General features: G+C 41.0%; 1 protein-coding gene across 2 annotated transcripts in view; it reads left to right on the forward strand.

The window, feature by feature from the left end:
* Nucleotides 1-18,347, forward strand: part of LOC106748675 (proto-oncogene tyrosine-protein kinase receptor Ret) — a 78,147-nt gene that overhangs the window by 57,342 nt on the left and 2,458 nt on the right. For both annotated transcript variants that reach the window (XM_014627454.1, XM_014627444.1), the window contains 9 exons: nucleotides 26-210; nucleotides 1,287-1,496; nucleotides 1,681-1,783; nucleotides 3,472-3,640; nucleotides 8,810-9,114; nucleotides 12,532-12,733; nucleotides 13,365-13,494; nucleotides 13,849-14,050; nucleotides 17,525-17,703. In XM_014627454.1, the coding sequence (XP_014482940.1) occupies nucleotides 26-210; nucleotides 1,287-1,496; nucleotides 1,681-1,783; nucleotides 3,472-3,640; nucleotides 8,810-9,114; nucleotides 12,532-12,733; nucleotides 13,365-13,494; nucleotides 13,849-14,050; nucleotides 17,525-17,703 (1,685 nt within the window). The remainder of the gene's footprint in view (nucleotides 1-25; nucleotides 211-1,286; nucleotides 1,497-1,680; nucleotides 1,784-3,471; nucleotides 3,641-8,809; nucleotides 9,115-12,531; nucleotides 12,734-13,364; nucleotides 13,495-13,848; nucleotides 14,051-17,524; nucleotides 17,704-18,347) is intronic.

Genomic DNA, 18,347 nt, shown 5'->3' on the forward strand with positions numbered 1-18,347 from the left:
GCTCTGTAGCAATGTATTTATGCAGCAACGGCAGCTTCGTCGGTCGATGCGTTTGGAGGGGCGGTGATGGCAACAACGGCACCGTTGTCTCTCCGATGTCGGAGTATTATTCCACCTGCTCGCCGAACCTCGCTTACTGTCCCAACAACGAGTGCGACGAGCTGGAGAGCAGCGATCCGCGCATATGCCCGCAGGATTGCGTCGTTGAATGTGAGTTGCATCGGGCGTATCGGCTCGTCCATCGGGTTAACGCGGGCAAATCCGACGTTGTCGACATTGTGTTTCGGCGATACCGTGGCGGAGAATCACTGCATTACATCGCGTCGTTAACAGCGTCGCAACGAATAAATCGTCGAGTAACGAAACGTTTCAAGCGATCGTTGAGAAGCATGAAAGAAACTAATTTCTTTTTAATGTTTCTTTTTTCAAAGTTGAAATATCAATCCTTTACGCTCCAAAGGCGCCATAGCGACGAAATTTTGTCCAACACTTTTTATAAAACCCGAAAAAAGCCGTGAAGATCTCTGGAAAAAGTATTATAGTATACAAAAGTATTACAAAAGTTTGTAATGCTGGAATATATTGGAATTATTATCGAAATTACTATGTGTGTTATAATCTTTAGTGATGCGAACACGTGAATATGTCACTAAAAATTATAACACATATGATAATTTTGGTAATAATTCCAGTATATTCCAGTGTTATAAATTTTCATAGTAATTTTTATTACAATATCTCTTTTTTGAGATTTTATTATTTAAATCTGGACTAGAGCTGTCATTAATTTCACAACTGGAAGGCGACCGTGAGTTTTTTCTACATTACAAATTCGTGAATATTTTCAAATATTTTGCAGTTAGGAAATCTTTATTTTTCACGAGTCCACGCTAGAGGACTCATGAATAAACCTTGATTTAAAACTCAAAAGACGCTGCCGCTTTTTGAGTTGTATAAGAAATTTTGGCTGACGCTGCTATGTTACTCTTAGAGTGCAAAAGGTTAGAGACAACATCGAGAGTTGCCTACAACCCAGCGCGATCGCAGACTTGTCGAGGAAAAAGCCCTTTCCCTTTAAGAGCTCAGTTCCTAAAGTTTGTCACGAAAAGATGCTCGATTCCTCTCTTTCGTACGCAAAGTCTTCATTTTAAAAGGATTACGCGTTAGCGTCGTTGCGATCGCGTCCGATCGAAAAGGGCATTAAGGGCCACCGAGGCGAGATTATTACCCTCTCCTCTTTGTAAGATGTATCCCGCGTATCGAGCCGGCGTGTACTTATTTTTCAGCCGACGTGCACTTCGCACACACCAATGTAGGCGGCTACGGCATAAAGAGCGGCTTGGGTACTTGCTCCTGTAGCGATCTGCTCAAGTGCATCTGCGGACCCGACGCCTTTCGCCACGTGAACAACGTCCCCGGCGTTAAAGAGAAGCGACTGGGCGCCGGAAAATTACGCGATCGCGAAAACGAAGTCGCCGTGCTGGGCGCGCGCAAAGGTATGTTGCCGCACTACGTGCTTTCCTTTACTTCGCTGGCCCCGCCACCCTCCCACCTCCTTCTCCAGTCGTCTCGCTCCCGCGCGAAGCTCGCTATGTGTTGCGTACTTAATCTCCGTCGTGTCATCTTCGTGCGCTCGTTTTCGTTATTAACGTTTGTTTTCCCTTTTTTCTCATTTTGTAGCGTCCAGTAACCCGTGTGGTCCTACATGTATGATGGGTGTCATCGGGGCCAGTCTATTTGTGTTGATTGTAATCGTCGGGTCGTTCGTCATGTGGCGGTACAGGTGAGAAATCCAAATTTACTCGTACAAGATAGATTAATTTATAGGATTGCTCGATAGGTTCGTACGGATTTTTACGAGAAATTCAAAGCCAATATTTCCATTTTTTTAGCTCAATAGTTTTTCCCATAAGTAAATAAATTTTTTCATTTTTATCGATGACTTTCTGCCATCAAAAAAAATTATCAATACATTATTGAATAAAGTTATTTCCTGACTATAAAAGTATCGGACTTGAGTTCTTTGCAAAAAATCTCTGCGAACTTGTCGAACGACTCAATAATACGGGATAGTGGAACGATGTCGCTTCTCAATACGACTTTATAATTTTGCGCGACGCGCCGTCGATAAGCTTTCGAGCGAGTCTCTCGAGGCTATTGATTAATTAATTCTCGATAGTAAGAGAGACGTTGGAGTTCATTTAGAAGGAACTAATCGTGTCACAACACGTAAGATCGATGTAACAATACCGGGATGATATCGTGACGGGGTGTCGTGTTGGAAGTCTTTCGGTTCGGACGGGTCTTAAAAGGATTTACCGAACTATCAGTTCCGGACCAGCAGCTTATGCAGAGCTTATCGGCTCGAGCCCCATGTTTACTAGGATTTAAGGGCGTTGCGAAGTTTGCGGTTAAACAGGATTTTGTGCGTAATTTATTTAACGGCAACTTGCCAGAAAATGGAAAGTTCGAAGATTTTCTACAATGTAACGAGATATTCGACGCATATTTCCACAATTCGTGGTTCTATGACAAATTCCCTAAAAACCTCGTAATAAAGATATAAAATTGAAAGAATCAAGAGGATTTCTCGCAAGACCGATCTCGTAAACGTAAGAATATGTTACTTTCACTCACAACGGATTAAAGTCCGACTCGTCGGCGAAAGCTTTCGCAGAGAATGGAATTGCGGAAGTTTCAGCAATGTTGTAACTGTAACATCTCCCCTTTACGTTCGCCGCTTACAATCAGTTGGTTTCTCTTCTTCTACTTTTACTTCTTTCCTAAACCTTCCGATATGTGTCGCCAGGTTATGCTGGGTTATAACTTCATAATCTTTTACGTATTGCAATTTTCCACTGAACAAATTGCGTAGAGAGTCGTGGTAAAAATAGTCATCAAATTGACAAACTCGGGATTTTTGCGTAACTGAAAGTTAATTATTAGGCTTTTAAACAAACTTTTGCTAATTCGGCGAGAGAAATCGCGAGAGAGTAAGCGCACTCGTATTTACCGCTCGAGCTCTCGCAAGCCTGCGAGCCACCCAAACTTTCGAATTTAGGTCAATATCTGCCGGAATTACTCTGCGAAAGTAACTGGTGACCGCGTTGGATTAACCATTGCATCGAGTTACACTGCCGAGCTACATTAATAAATCCCGGAGTCATTCAATCGGGAGAGGACAGGAACTCAAATATATCTCATTTTGCGGTCCTTTTCGCAACTCCGTCCTTATTTGTCAAATCCCGCGGTAAAATCGACGCGAAAGCTTATTCGCTAAAGTTAAGCGAAATTATTCTGTCGCATTGACGATTACTTTCGCAGAGAATTCACGGGGATTAATTTACGACCATCGTAATAAAGGATGGCACTGTTGATCTCGAAGCTATTAAGCTATTCCGCTCCATAAACCAAGATGGCTGAGCGGGTTAACGTAGCTCATCTTCTGCATCGCGATTCTCCACGTTCCAGGAGGGCGACGAAGGGCGCACGACGGGAATGCAAACACAGGGTGGGCGATGCGGCGAATGGTATTGGTATTCTACCGTCCGACTACATCGATCGCGGTGATGGTCTCCTGATCGGTCTAGACACCTTCACGGCGGCAAATCGTCATCTGTTGCTGCCCAAGACGTGTCCGGTGAGTCAATTAATTAATTACCGCTAGATCAATTAACGTTACCATTGTCGCGTGTGTATGACGAGCTCACCTATCATTTCAAGCTCATTTTTGTTCCAAATTTTCCATTCTATTTAACACGTTCGCTACACAGTAAAAAATTTGGTTTGGAAAAACAGTCCACTGAAATTTTGTATTACTTTAATACGGAGAACATATGTTAACAAGATAAATATGTTTATTTAACAATAAATTTGGGTACTTTTTAACACATTCCCCGTGTTAAAGTAATATAAAATTTCAGTGGGCTGTTTTTAACGTAAAAGTTTTTTTCTGTGTACCAGCGTTTCACACGTTTTACAGCGATAATTTCTCTTTCTATATTAATATAAACAAATCGAGTTGTTTTACACAAAAATTTATTACGTAAATTATTACATAAAAATAAATACAATGTAGTCTGCGGGGAGAATTCCGTGAATAAACCCTGGTGGTAAACGTGTTAAAAATTGAAAGATTTGGCACGATGAGGCAGCATATCACGATTTAATATCGCCCGGTTCTCGCACCGCAATTAAAAACTCGACTGCCAGCTCTAAACACGGTAAGTGATTCGTACATCGCTATTTAGTACGTTGCCCGCGAGATTGCGGAAACTTTCTTATTACTTCGGCATCGAGGTAACACTTAAGTCGATGCTATCTAACCGCTGCAGATTTGAGACTTGCCAGCGCGTATGATGTATACAAGACAAGAAAGAGCGTTCCGTGTGTAACGCAACTCTAATAATAGTAATAAAATTATTCCGCGGGCCGCACTTAATGCGGATTATCTATGCGTGTTCTTCGTGCTGGTGGATTATTTTTAATCTTGTAATCGCGACTGAGTCTGACGCCTTGATTCGCGCATGGCGAGAAATCAAAATACAAAAGTAAAATATTATCTTAATATTCCTCATGCATTTGCAAAAAACATATTTCCCTCTACGGTTTCCTGCAATTCCACTCTTTCCTCTCTTTTTGCCGCCATAAATACGTTCGTTTCGTTTAAAATGCGAGCAGCATAAAAAGGTGCAGCTGAGAAGTACATGCTTTACGTCGTTAAAATTCGTTCATATATTCATTAAAAGAATAAGATTTTCTCTGATTCATTCCTCTTCGCTTATTTTCCTCCATTTTCCTGCCTCTAAGAAAACCGATTCATTGCACCGTTGAGCGAAAGCATTCCGTTCTCGCGAATTCTTCACGGACGAGGATATTATTAAAGAAATAAATCCCCGCCATCTTTATTTATTTCCACAATAAATTCCCCTCCCATAGAATAATTCCTGAACACGGCCTTTGTTCCGCACCTGTGCCACCAGTTCCGCGGACCTTTCTCCGTCTCCGGTCACCTTTCCCGCACGTACCGTACGTGCGTGCTCGCGTGTTAGCGTGCGGCCGCATAATCCTGAGGCCACGGTGTGCTAAAGCGCGTAAGCTCCCTCCGTGCGGAAAACACGGAGAAAGGGAGAGAGAGAGACGTGAAAGCACAAGGGTTGCTTCCCGGAATCCGAGGCCCGGGCGAGGAAACTCGGCCAAGTCTCTCGTAGTCTCCAAGTTCATCCGGAATATTTGTCTAACGATGACGTCGCGAGCTAACGCGTATCTCGCTGCAATCTAATGCTCGCTAATCTCTCGGGAAACGCGTCAAACTCGGCGAGAACGCGATTCCACATAACGGACGACGGTCTTCCCAGGAGCACCGTGTGTATAACAGCTGATGATGCGACAACGATGAGGTGAGCAGAGGCTGCCGGAATGGATTTAATCTAAAGTTCGAGTTCGACTATTTCGAAAGTCGCGCGACCCTGGAAATTTAGAAGATCATAAAAATTGTCGGGATTTCGGGAAGAGGGTCTGTGGAAAACGCTTGAGGAGAATGTAAATTCGTGAATCTTGCAAATTACGTCAACGCGTTGAAGGTCGACGCGGAGAGTGAATGCCGTCTCAGTCGAGGAAGTTTTATCGCTTCACGGAAGCGGAAGGAGCTCGTCATCGTTTCGCATCCTCGTCATTCCTCGTGCTTGCCCGATTCCGATTCCCGATACCTCGCAGACGATCGTGTATTTTACCGGTGCTCGCGCGCACCTCTCTCGCGCTGCACCTTGCGGTGAATAACGACCTCCGTTGCGCGCAGGAGCCTGTAATTTACAGCGAGCGAATATGCAAAGAAGCCTCCGACGGCGCCGCCGATCTCACCCACGATTAGGGAAACTTTTTCGCGAGCGTCGCTCGTATTTGTCGAGAGTTACGCCAAAATTAAAGCCCCATCCCAGTATCTGCCGCATCCCCCCAAACAGTTCTCGAAACTATTCGACGTAATTAAGCGGCGTCCGGAATTGTGAAAGTCGCCAGAATTTTTCACGGAAACCTCCGACGGAACTTCGCGAAATTCCGTCGGAGCTTTTGAAAATTAAGAGCTCGTCGCCGTGCTTAATGCATTATTCCGTAAAATCTCGATAAACTAGGAAGGATCTTTTCAGGTCGAAAGGACTTTTGAATTATTTCTGTCCGACGACAAAAGCAGAGAGCAAGCGTATCGATAAAATCTGATTGTGACAAAATCTGTATTCAATATCAAATCGGGAATTGGATTAACTCTTCGAATACGAAGACTTCACAGTTAAACGATCGCTGAGGACGGAATAATTCGGGCTGTCATAAGGCAGTCAATGAGAAAACTAACTTTTTGAAAAATCGAAAGCAATGGACCGAAACAAATGAAATCTTTTTTTTTTTATTATCATCACTGAAATAAGCAAAAGAATGTGATATAAATGCCAGTTGATAATTATTATTGACTATAGTAAAACATTTACTAAATGGCTCTTCTGATTCTGTCACTTGGGCGATAATTATAAATACGATTTTTCTCGGTGTTGTTAGAGAACATTAATACCTCTCGATTCGAATCTTGAGCTAAGAAGACGACGTTCTTTCGCACCGACCATTCCTTCGCCGGGGCACCAGAAGAGGCGCATTCCGTTGCAGCTCTCTCGCCCGAAGCTCTCACAATCGAATGAAAGGATGCGCCGATAAAAAGACGAATGGAACGAAATGTCTATAGGTAGAGAAGGCACAGGCGCCCGTTCGCGCGCGCAATATTTCTATTCTTCGCGAAGGGTTGCTACTCTCGAGGCGACACCCGGCGAGATAAAGTCGTCGCTTTTATTCGACGTTGATACGAACGTAACTTCAGCATGGCGTGCAGTTCAGTGAACAGCAGTGGGTTTATGGGCCACGTAAACCCTTTCGTGACGCGTGGCGTGCGCGCACATGTGTCACACATCTTTCGCGTCCGACAAATTTCGTTATCGCACTCGGCGCCGAAGACCGGTGTGCGCCGAGAACGTAATCGCGCCAGCGCGATTAATCCGCCTCGCTTCGGCCGACAACAACGTTGCTCGAAATCGCCGGGTAGGTCGGAAGGAGGCTCGCGCTGAAATAATAACGTTATTTTGCGGGGAACACGTTCTCGTCGTCACGGCGAATGAAAGGAGAAGAGAGGAGAAAAACGAACAATCCTCGAGAGACTCCGGCGCTCTCGAGAGGAAATAGCAAGGTGTCGAGACGCGATGATGCCACTTTCGCAGGTTGACATTCGCGGTGTTGGAAAATTCATGTATCGGTAGTGCCGCTTCAAAAGATGCTCCCCGTGCGAAAGAGTCCGGGCTTGCTCGCGCCTCTCCCCCCCCCGATGTCGTCTCTCTGCGGAACGCAACCGAAATACATTTTTATCGATCACGAGACGAATGGTTTCCTCGCAGGTATTCGCGAATTTCAGCTCGGCCGCAATCTCCGTTAATGATTCGCCGAGCACGGAGGATCTTCCGGAAATAAATTAACGGGACCGGACCGCGAAATTTCCGGGATTCGGCATCTTGTTGCGCGAGATTCTCATCGGGCGCGAGTCACACGAATACTAATCCGCGACGGAATCTCTCATTATCTACGTGATGCCATTATCATTCCCGAAGCATCGGTTTAATTGGATATCCGGGCGGTGTCCGTCGCAAAGCAACTCGTACGAAGTACACACGAACAGCGGATATCTTCTGCACGTTTACGTTACCCGAACCCGGAAACACGTCCCGGCGAGGCGGGAACGAGAAGCTTTTATCGTAACTAGCACGGAAGGATTTATTAATCGACACGCCGCCTTTCGCGCTGTATCTTCCAAGTCGTTCTTTGCGCCTCATGTGAAGGGGAAGGAAGAACCCGTGAGAGAATTGCAACTGGGAGTGAAAATTAAACGAGATGTTGTTTCAAACGAGGTGATGTATTTTACAGCGGGAGATTTGCAAAGAAAACAAAATTTAAAAATCGAGGACAAAATCAATTATGAAAGTGGATACGCAAATTTTTAACACAACATAAGAAAATGGGTCAATAAGAAAAAAACGTCGATATGGTTATAAAATTAAGATTCCAACATTTCCCCTCTCCTTGCGACGTCCGAAAGTCTCTTTTTGACGAGAAATAGAGTCGAAAGCGAATCGATTATCCATCAGCCAAGTCAAGGACCAAAATAAATATTATTAAAAATCGAACTATCAAAAACTCGTAAATCTTTAGTTAAACATAAATAAAAGTGGGTCACCAAGAATCTAAATGTCAATATGATTATGAGAACTGAATTACTCGAGATTTTCTTTCCCGCGAGAAATTAAATCGAGAACGAATCGATTATCCATAAGCTAAATCAAGAACAAAAATAATCATGATTAAAAATGAACTATCAAAGTAGGCTCGTAAATTCTTAATTGGACGTAAATAAAAGTGGGTCGACAAAGTCTAAATGTCAATATAATTATAAAATTGAGAACTAAATCGTCCGAAATTTTCTTTTCGACGAGAAATTAAATCGAACTAACGAATCGATTATCCATAAGCCAGGTCAAGAATAAAGATAATCGTTATTAAAAATGAACTATCAAAACAGGCTCGTAAATTTTTAGTTAGACGCAAATAAAAGTGGGTCCGACGCAAGAGTTTGTTGATGTAGTTGCAAAATTAAAGACTTAACACCTCGCGAGAAATTAAATCGGGAGTAAATTCATTATTCACAAGTCAAAGCGAGTTTACGCGAGAATCCGGCGAAATGAATGATCGAGACGTCTAAGCCCCGATGCCCGAAATCTCTCCTCAGCTGGATCCGAAATGGGAGTTTCCACGATCGCGTCTGACCATCGAGCAAGTGCTGGGCGAAGGTGAGTTCGGGCGCGTTCTGCGCGCCAAGGCCATCGACATCGGTGGATGGCCCGGGCCGACAACCGTGGCGGTGAAGACCCTGAAGGAGGACGCGTGCGCCTCCGAGCTGGCCGATCTACTGTCCGAGTACCAGCTGCTGAAGGAGGCGCAGCATCCGAACGTGATCCGGCTGCTGGGCGCTTGTACGACTCCGGGCGCACCGGTATACCTCATCATCGAATTCGCCGAATTCGGTTCCTTACGGTAAGTGGGTGCTGTGATATATACATCTATATATAGGCGTTCAAGCGGACGATATCCCGCGTTATTTATGACCCTTCGGTTTCACGAGCTTTCCGGCCTTATCGATGGCTGCAAGTCCCACGCCGGCTCGACGCGAATCCACGCGAGTCATGCGTCATGTCCGCCGGAATTGCTTCCGAATTCCGCGATGGTGAACGTGACGATAGTAAGGGATTTGCGAAAATTCGTCGGATTTTCAGAGACATTCCTTCTATTGAGGCGTTGACTGTCACGTTGATGCCCATTTATTGTACGAAAGTTTAATTAATGATTGCATTACCAAAGATACGGTAAATAAATGTAATTCGAGACAAGTACATCTTTTACCTCGTTTCATTGGCTCTCTATTGGCCGTGCACGACCGATTTTTCAGGTGAAATTAATTATACTCTATATAACTTAACACTTTGTCAAATGCAATTAATCATACTTTATGTTAATGGGTAATATCATAATACCAGTCACTGGTAACCATCAAAGTATTCAGCGTGTTAATACGGTAACGAAACAATAGAGGAGGCAATATTATAGTCTTCATATACATTTTGTACAATAACTTTGTTAATAATCAATATTTCAAATTGGAAACGATTACACTCGTTAAATTGTTCAATCGGTTCTAGAAAAAGTTATGAAATATTTATTACTTTGAACGTTATTTATAAAAATATGGCGACATTGCATAATGAATTGGAAAAGAACAAGAGTGGTAATACGAGGGTTGCTACTTATATTTCTGGCCTAATAATGAAAAAACTAATATTTATGATCGAAATTGGTTTTATTGTTTTTCAAAATATTCTCCATGATGATCAATACACTTTTGCATGCGTTTGAACCAATTTTCGAAGCACTTTTTCCACTCCGATTGAGGTAACTGCAAAATATGCGTTTTGAGTGCATCAACCGCTTCTTCGGGTGTCGAAAATCGTTGACCACGTAATTTATTTTTGATGTACGGGAACAAAAAAAGTCATTGGGTGCCAAATCAGGGCTGTACGGCGGATGACTCATCAATTCGACGTTTTGGCCGGTCAAAAATTCCTTTGTTTGACCCGATGTGCGAGAGCTCGCATTGTCATGATGAAGAATGATTCGCCTCTTCTTCTGCTTTTCTCGATTTTCTCCGATGACTTCTGGCAAACAAATGGTAGTGTACCATTCAGAATTGACCGTCCTACGGTGCTCTAACGCCACTGTCGCCACGTGACCGGTAGTGCCGAAGAAACAGGCAACCATTTGCTTCGATGTGCTTCTTCCGCGAACAACTTTTGTTGGATTTGACTCGTCTTGGAAGACCCATACAGTCGATTGCTGTTTTGTTTCGGGCTCATATGCATAGATCCATGATTCGTCACCTGTGTAGATGTTATACACAGCCTTTGATTGAACGTATTTTTTCAACATTTCCTTGCACCAATCAACACGAGTCTTCTTTTGAGCGTTTGTCAGATTATGCGGGATCCAACGCGAACAAATTTTTTTTACGGACAAATGTTCATGCAATATCTTATTGATGCTTGTCATACTAATGCCCAAAGATGCCTCAATCTCACGGTATGTCACATGACGATCTTGCTTTATCAGTTCACGCACAGTATAGAAATTTTCTGGCACAACAACCGATTTTGGACGACCTTCACGGAATTCGTCCTGGAGCGAACGTCGGCCACGATTGAATTCGTTATACCAGTTTTTTACAGTGCTGTAGGATGGTGCTTTCTCGCTGTATAAAGAATTAAGTTCATCGATGTACTCTTGTCTTGATAATCCACGTCGAAAGTTATGAAAAATAATCGCACGGAAATGTTCACGAGTTAATTCCATTTTTTGCCCGACATGAATTTTTCAATTCACTGTAAACAACACAAACCGCACTCAAATGACAATGTGTTCTTATATTCTTATGTTCAACAATGTCAAGTTTCCAATGACAACGTCAGATGGCGCCTGGCAACATTTACTGCTACCAAGGCCAGAAATATAAATAGCTACCTACGTATGGTTTCTTACTAAAATAGATTTAAAATATCAGTTAAAAAAAATGTTTTGTTACAAATTTATATGTTTATTCGAAAAAAATCTCTTAGAAGGAATAACAATAAATATAACCGTAAATTTTTGTGTAATTTAATGTAGATTTATTGACTTGCTTATCAAAAAGTAGATACAAACTGTCAGAAGGAAAGTTTCTACAAAACGAATCAACTTAAGAGCTCAACTTGAATTATCGAATAATTCGATACGAACCTTGAAAAAGAGACCATGTTAGATTTATTTTAGGTGGGGGATAAAATTAACAAAATGCCATGCTCTATTGTTTAACTTTGCATAACTCGAAATGCGTATAGCGGAATAAATTGTTAAATGATAAAAAACTCTCAAATCTATATATATTCGCGTGATGATAAGTCCGGGTTTAAGAAGAACAAGAAAGTATGTGTAATTGCATGCTAAAATCTATTTTGAAAACGTTTCAAAATGCTTAAAAGTGCGTTATTATATATTGGCATATTAGCTTCACTTCGTCACGGCGGTCTATTGAACAAATGATTTCGTAAGTAGAATTCGCCATTTAATAGCGGAGATATTAAGGATGAGGGAGTATAATATTTACAAGAGCCATAATATCGCTTTCTTCAGTATATTTCACGTTTAATTGAATATATTATATTCGATCAAAATATCTATCATTGTTATCTACCAGCTTTCGACTAATTGCTCGATTCCGTGTCTATACTATAACTCTTTCGAGGTAATGAAATCGCCAACAATCCGACGAACTTCTGCAAGCTCCTAATAAAATTCCCGTCTTTCGTCGCGACAATCTGTTATAGAGCGACGCGTGTTTTCCCGACGCTAAATTGGAAGCGCCGCGATAATAATAATTTCGTCGAGTGTAAGCGCTAAGAACGAGTAAATGATGGGCCACGGCGGCTATTCAAGCTCGGTATTTTTATTGTCTCATCGCGGCCCGGGGAAGGTACGCGCCGCGACACCGGAGGAGGTCGCGATGTTAGCCCATTTATGCCAACGATGCCGCTACATACGGATGCTTCTAAATGAACGACATGGCGACAACGAACGCGCGACCGACTTATGAACGCGGAAATAACTCAGCGGCATGGCGCGCGCCGCGGCGGAATTCCGCCGGCGCGGAATTTCGCCGGTTTGCCGGCACAATAACCTTCGCGAGAGCCTTCGTTTTTGCCCGGTACGAGTCGAGCCCTCGGTAATTAAATTTTTTCGCGACGAGCACACGTGACTTTCGCGCCCGAACCTCGTTCTCGGAAAACGAATGGTTATCGACTATCCACGTCGCTGCGGATATTGTGCGCGATTCACGCAATGCTTACGCGATCCCGCGCGGAATTTCAGAAACTATCTGAGACGCAGTCGGAACCTGAAGACGGAAGGAAGAACCGTCTGCTCGTCTCTGCTTTCCGCTTCGCCGGCAAACAACATCGGTGAGGAATCACGCTGCGCTGATAATACGTCGAACTACACTATAACGCCGCACGATATACTCTCGTTCGCTTGGCAAATCAGCAAAGGAATGGCGTACCTCGCCGATATTAAGGTACGACGGAATTTTGCCGGAGGTATCCCCGGAACTCGAGATATCTGCCGGGATTTTTAAGCAGCGAGTTTTCGTTATCTCCTCCTCTCGAAATATTTAAAGAGGAAAGAGAATAATATCAGTAATGAAAATTTGGGGAATTTCTAAAATTTATTAAAAGATAAATTCAAATCTTCCGTTAGGTTTTAGCAGCCAATTTTTATTATCTCCTCTCAAAATACTTAAAAATACTAGGAAAAATCGGAATTGAAGATTTTCGAATTTTGACATTTGTCGAAAAAGATATCAAAATCTCTCGGAATTTTTAAACAGCGAATTTTCATTACTTTCTCTTGAAATACTTAAAGAAAAAAGTACCAGAAGAAAGCAGAAATAAAAGTTTTAAAATATTGGAATTGGTGAAAACAAATTAAAACATCAACCAGCGAGCTCAGTATCATTTAGAAGAGCCGGTAATTAGAAATTCCGTCGATATTCGAGCCAGCTTCGGTAACCTCGTCAATGTGGTTTATGACTACGCAATCGTGACTGCATCCCGCTACGTATCCCTCGGGAATGCCGAAGTCGCGAAATATCTCCACTCGCTCGAGTAGGTCGCAATTAATCAAAGTTTCCTATGCGGCTGCCGCAGTTGGTGCACCGGGATCTCGCGGCGAGGAATGTTTTGCTCGCCACCGGGAAGGTCTGCAAGATTTCGGACTTCGGCCTGACTCGCGATGTTTACGAGGACGACGCGTACTTGAAGAGGAGTAAAGGGCGAGGTAAGATCAGCCGCGAATTAGTCCTCGTCATCTCTCTATAAAGTTCGCGATTTCCCGGAGAAATCTGCAGACAACGCCAAAAGCGGCTTCGCGAGGATAAAGCGCGGGAACTCGCGGGTTTAAGGGTCAGGATTAAGGAAAATTGCAGGTCGCAGTTAACGTTCCCTCGGCGCGTTTGATACCGGTGACTTTAATTCAGCCATGATATAGTAATCCGCTCGTAATTCTCTCGCTCAGCCCTTCTCTCTCGCGCGCACGCGCGCGAACGAGGACTAGTGGCGAGAAAAACATCTTTAATGACTCGTGCGGGTTCGAAGCATCCGCTTTATCCGTGGTTTTACGATTGGTCCGCAGTGCCTGTAAAATGGATGGCACCGGAATCCCTGGCCGACCATGTGTACACCAGCAAATCGGACGTTTGGAGCTTTGGCGTGCTCCTGTGGGAGTTGGTCACGTTAGGAGCCTCGCCGTATCCTGGAGTAGACGTACATAATCTCTACAATCTCCTGAAGACCGGCTATCGTATGGAAAGGCCGGTCAACTGTTCGCAGCAATTGTAAGTGCTCGAGAACAATCGTGTCATCAATTCCCTGACGAAACTTGCCCGTCGCTATTTCGAGGGATCCGCGCATTCTATCGAATTGTCCTTCGCATAAAGATAGATCCTTTGAGAATTATCTTCCGTGATTACTTTTGCGTTGTTCCCTAAATTTCTTGGAGTGAACTCAAACGGTAAAATGATGATGCTTTTTTTACTCATATAGAGTGTGTTTTCCCCTCTAAATCGATGAATGAATTATTAGTCGAAATTAAAGAGTGAATCTGATATATTCTACCGTTATGGGGATAAATTCATTCTAATCGACTAAAATATTCACTCGCAAGGAGCAGGGATGTCAATTAAATATTAATTAAATTTTTTTAAATATTAAGTTTGAAAGTATTAATTGAAAATATTAAAATTATATTTTTCTTAATTGAATATAATTAGTTTGAATAAAAATGTTATTTAATAAAATTAATTGACGTTTGATTTACGACGAATTCAATTAGAAGTCTTTCAATTGACGATTGATTTCAACCAATTCACTTAGAGACCGTTTAATTGATGATCTTAATAAATTTAATTAAAGATTGTTTAATTGTGTGACGATTGATATGAACAAAAATAATTGAATATCGTTTAATTAATGAGTGAAGTTAGCAAATTTAATTAAAATCTATTTGACTGACGATTGATATGATCGAATTAAATTTAACCCTCTATGGGTCGATTTTTTTCATGACTATAAAAAAATTTATGTAGCGTAACATCAACAAATATCAACCTATAAATACAGCATTAACAATGCATTCAGCAGTTTCAACGATTTTATTATAACGAATACAGTTGCGAGCCACACGGTACACCCGTGATACGTGCGATATATTATCGCTCGCGAGAGGCGATTGTCTGCGATTAGCTGACAACATCGTGTCGGCTGTCGCTAGGCCCGCGCGTTATTTTTCCTTTTATTGTATTGATATTTTCGTGTCTTAGAAACGCGAGATTAAAAAGAAAGCGAAACATCCTCGGGAGCTTCTGAACCCGATTCAGTACGTTTCTGCATATCTTGTGACAGGACGTACTCGTGATCGTGCTATACGCGTTGTCGATTGCTCGTCGTCAATCGCAATTTATCCATTGAAATACTTCTTTATAATAACTGCGTACGGTATTTACAAAGTTTACCGAGTGTTATTGAATTTGCGTTCACACTTTCAGTTCTTGTTAACGTTTCTGAGAGTGAGTGCGTCGCGGAACTCTCACGCGTGTGTTGTGCCCCTTCAAGGAAGCAATAAATTGAAGAATCATTGTGTTATTGTTAATGCGCCGTTGTGTTAGTTTGAATTGAACTTTACGCTCACAAGAGACTCTTGTTCACGTGCGCACAAATACGTTTTGTAATTTTGAAGTAACAACGGCTTACAACGTTTGCGCTTGTGTGTATAAAAGCTTAACTATGGACACCTATGGGTTTTGCTGGGTCACATGGCAGTGCATATGTATTGATGTAGTCAACTATATTACTTATAATTTCGTCATCAAATAATTTTCGAAATTAGGTCAAAGGACCTTGTGTGGGATACTGATTGGCAAACAATTATTTTTGGTTCTGAATTTTCCTCATCTGATGATGATTTACCACTAAATTCATCGTCGCTGTCAATAATATTTATGTGTCGTCGGGTAAATACTATTGAGTGATCTTTGCCTGAGTCAGAATCTAATAAAGAATCTTCGGAACTATTGCCGCTAAAGATTCTTATTCTTATTGCCCTTTTATTTTTATATGATTTTGTATTTTGTTTTATGCGTCGTCGGGTAAATACTATTGAGTGATCTTTGTCCGAGTCAGAATCTAATAAAGAATCTTCGGATCTATTACCGCTAATGCTTCTTATTCTTATTGCCTTTTTATTTTTATATGATTTTGTATTTTGTTTCAGGCCTCTGATATATAAAACTAAAAAGGGAAGAAAACACAAGCGTTATCACAAGTACACTGAACCATTATAGCTCATTGTGACTTGAAAGTCACAAAGCTACATCATATGAAAATAGTAACAAAACAATTATTGAAATGAAAACAAATAAGATATTATTGATATACAAATCAAGAGCTATTGTGTACGCTTTTTTCTGTTTAACAAATACTGATAGAAGAAACAATAATGACAATTGCACAAGATGGTTTCTTTAGCTTCTATTTGCACACAACTTGCAAAAGCATTTACTTTGATATTTCAGGTTAGAGCTGATAATCGTTACCAAGAATGTTATTGGTTACTAAGAAGACATTATATAACAAGATGTATACGCCACTTTGTGCAAAAAAATTAAATTATGTAATAAAATATCGGTATATTAGTATGTGACTTGAAAGTTATACGGGTCCATAGAGGATTAAAACTTCTATGACGATCTTTGATGACGATTGTTAAGCCCACTATGAACAAGAATTCTAGAATGACTCAGCATCCGAGAGTTATAAATTTGGTGAAAAAATAGTCGTTTAAGTGACGATTGATTTCAATTTATTTTGACTTGTGCTCTCTCACGAGATGTGACGGGCGATAAAATCCGCCAAATTCCGTTTTTTCTTTTTTTTGCTAAATTTATAACTTTCTCGTACGCTGGAATCATTCCAGAATCCCTCTCGTTCAGTGGGCTAGGAATCGTCATCGAACAGTTTCATATAGAATTCAGTCACATCAATCGTCGCCGAACAGTTTTCGATTGTATTTATTCATATCGATCATCAATCAAATGAGCTTTGATTAAATCTGTTAATTTCAATCGTTAATTGAATTCACAACCCTGGCACGGAGTTAGAATCTAGACTTGAGTGAAATATTCATTCTTACAATTACAAGTGGCAATATTTTCATTGTCGAATGAAAATATTACTACTTTTGACTTGTTCTGAGTGAGATTTTACGAGAAATTTTGAAAGTAAAATGAAAAATTTACGACTTTTCAAATGCGATCTCCTCTGAGTCGGTTTGTCTATTAATTAGCGAAGCCACATTGATTAAGTTTAAGGCGATACTCGACTCCAACTCGCACAATAATATATTCAAAACTAATGTGGGATCCCCGTTAATTATTAGCAAAGAGAATCCGTAATAAGTAGCGGAGTTTGCTTTAGAAAATAAATTATTCATCTTCGCGAAGATGGGATCACAATGCCGACTAAGCATCAAATTAGTGTGGCATACAGCACGACGAGATAGAGAATAGTGTGATTTACGCGGAGATATAATCGGAGGCAATCTAACGTGACCGTGCAGTCTTTTCAATTACAATTGCTCCTGGAACAGAGCCAGGCTGCAAGTAGGTTAACTTCCTCAGCTTGTAAAGCTCGTAAAACTCGCCGTAAAAAGTAGATTTTTACTCGCGTAGGCGAAGAGTCGCAAAGTTATCTTCCGTTTTTACAACTTCGGGAAAAAAATATCTTTGATATTTTTATTTCTCTTTTTTTTCCAGGTACAAGCTGATGATGTCGTGTTGGCACCTGGAGCCAGGCATGCGGCCGTCTTTCAAGGAACTGACCTGCCATTGGGAGCGCATGCTGGAGGATGGCGTCGAGTATCTCGATCTTAATCCGCGAACCGTCCATAATCAGGCCTACTTCGAGTCCCTGCATTCCTTGGGCAGGACGGACGGTGAGTCGAACGAATCGATTCGGGATATTTCCGCTTCCGTATCGTATCTCCCGGATTAATGTCTTCAATAACTCAGAGACTGCTCCGTACGTTACGATGCTCATTTACCGGCTTCTAAATCCCGACCGTTCCGTGTTTTATGTCGTCTCCAATTAACACATTGTAAATCGTACATGTAGCTGTAATATTTTACTCGAAAATGAAAAACACACACATATACAATTCACGAGCACGGCAGTAATGTTTTTATTTTGACATTCTGTTAAAATATTATAAATATTATTAAATTTATTATTGAATATATATAATATTATATATATATATATATATATATATATAATATTAAAAATTACAACACACATAATAGTTTCGATAATAATTCCGGTATAATTCAGCGTTACAAACTTTTATAAACATTTTCACTACAATATTTTCTCTGCCTACTTCTTCACAAAAAATATTAAAGTATTATTTATATATAATAATATATTATTTATATATAATAATATATTATTATATTATATAGTATATAGTATTATTTATATATAATAATATATTATTATATTATATTATTACATATTATTAAAATATTAAAGTATNTAATAATATGTAATAATATAATATAATAATATATTATTATATAT

Source organism: Dinoponera quadriceps, unplaced genomic scaffold (genome assembly GCF_001313825.1).
Source record: "Dinoponera quadriceps isolate SergipeBrazil2010 unplaced genomic scaffold, ASM131382v1 scaffold343, whole genome shotgun sequence".
Classification (NCBI taxonomy): Eukaryota; Metazoa; Arthropoda; class Insecta; order Hymenoptera; family Formicidae; genus Dinoponera; species Dinoponera quadriceps.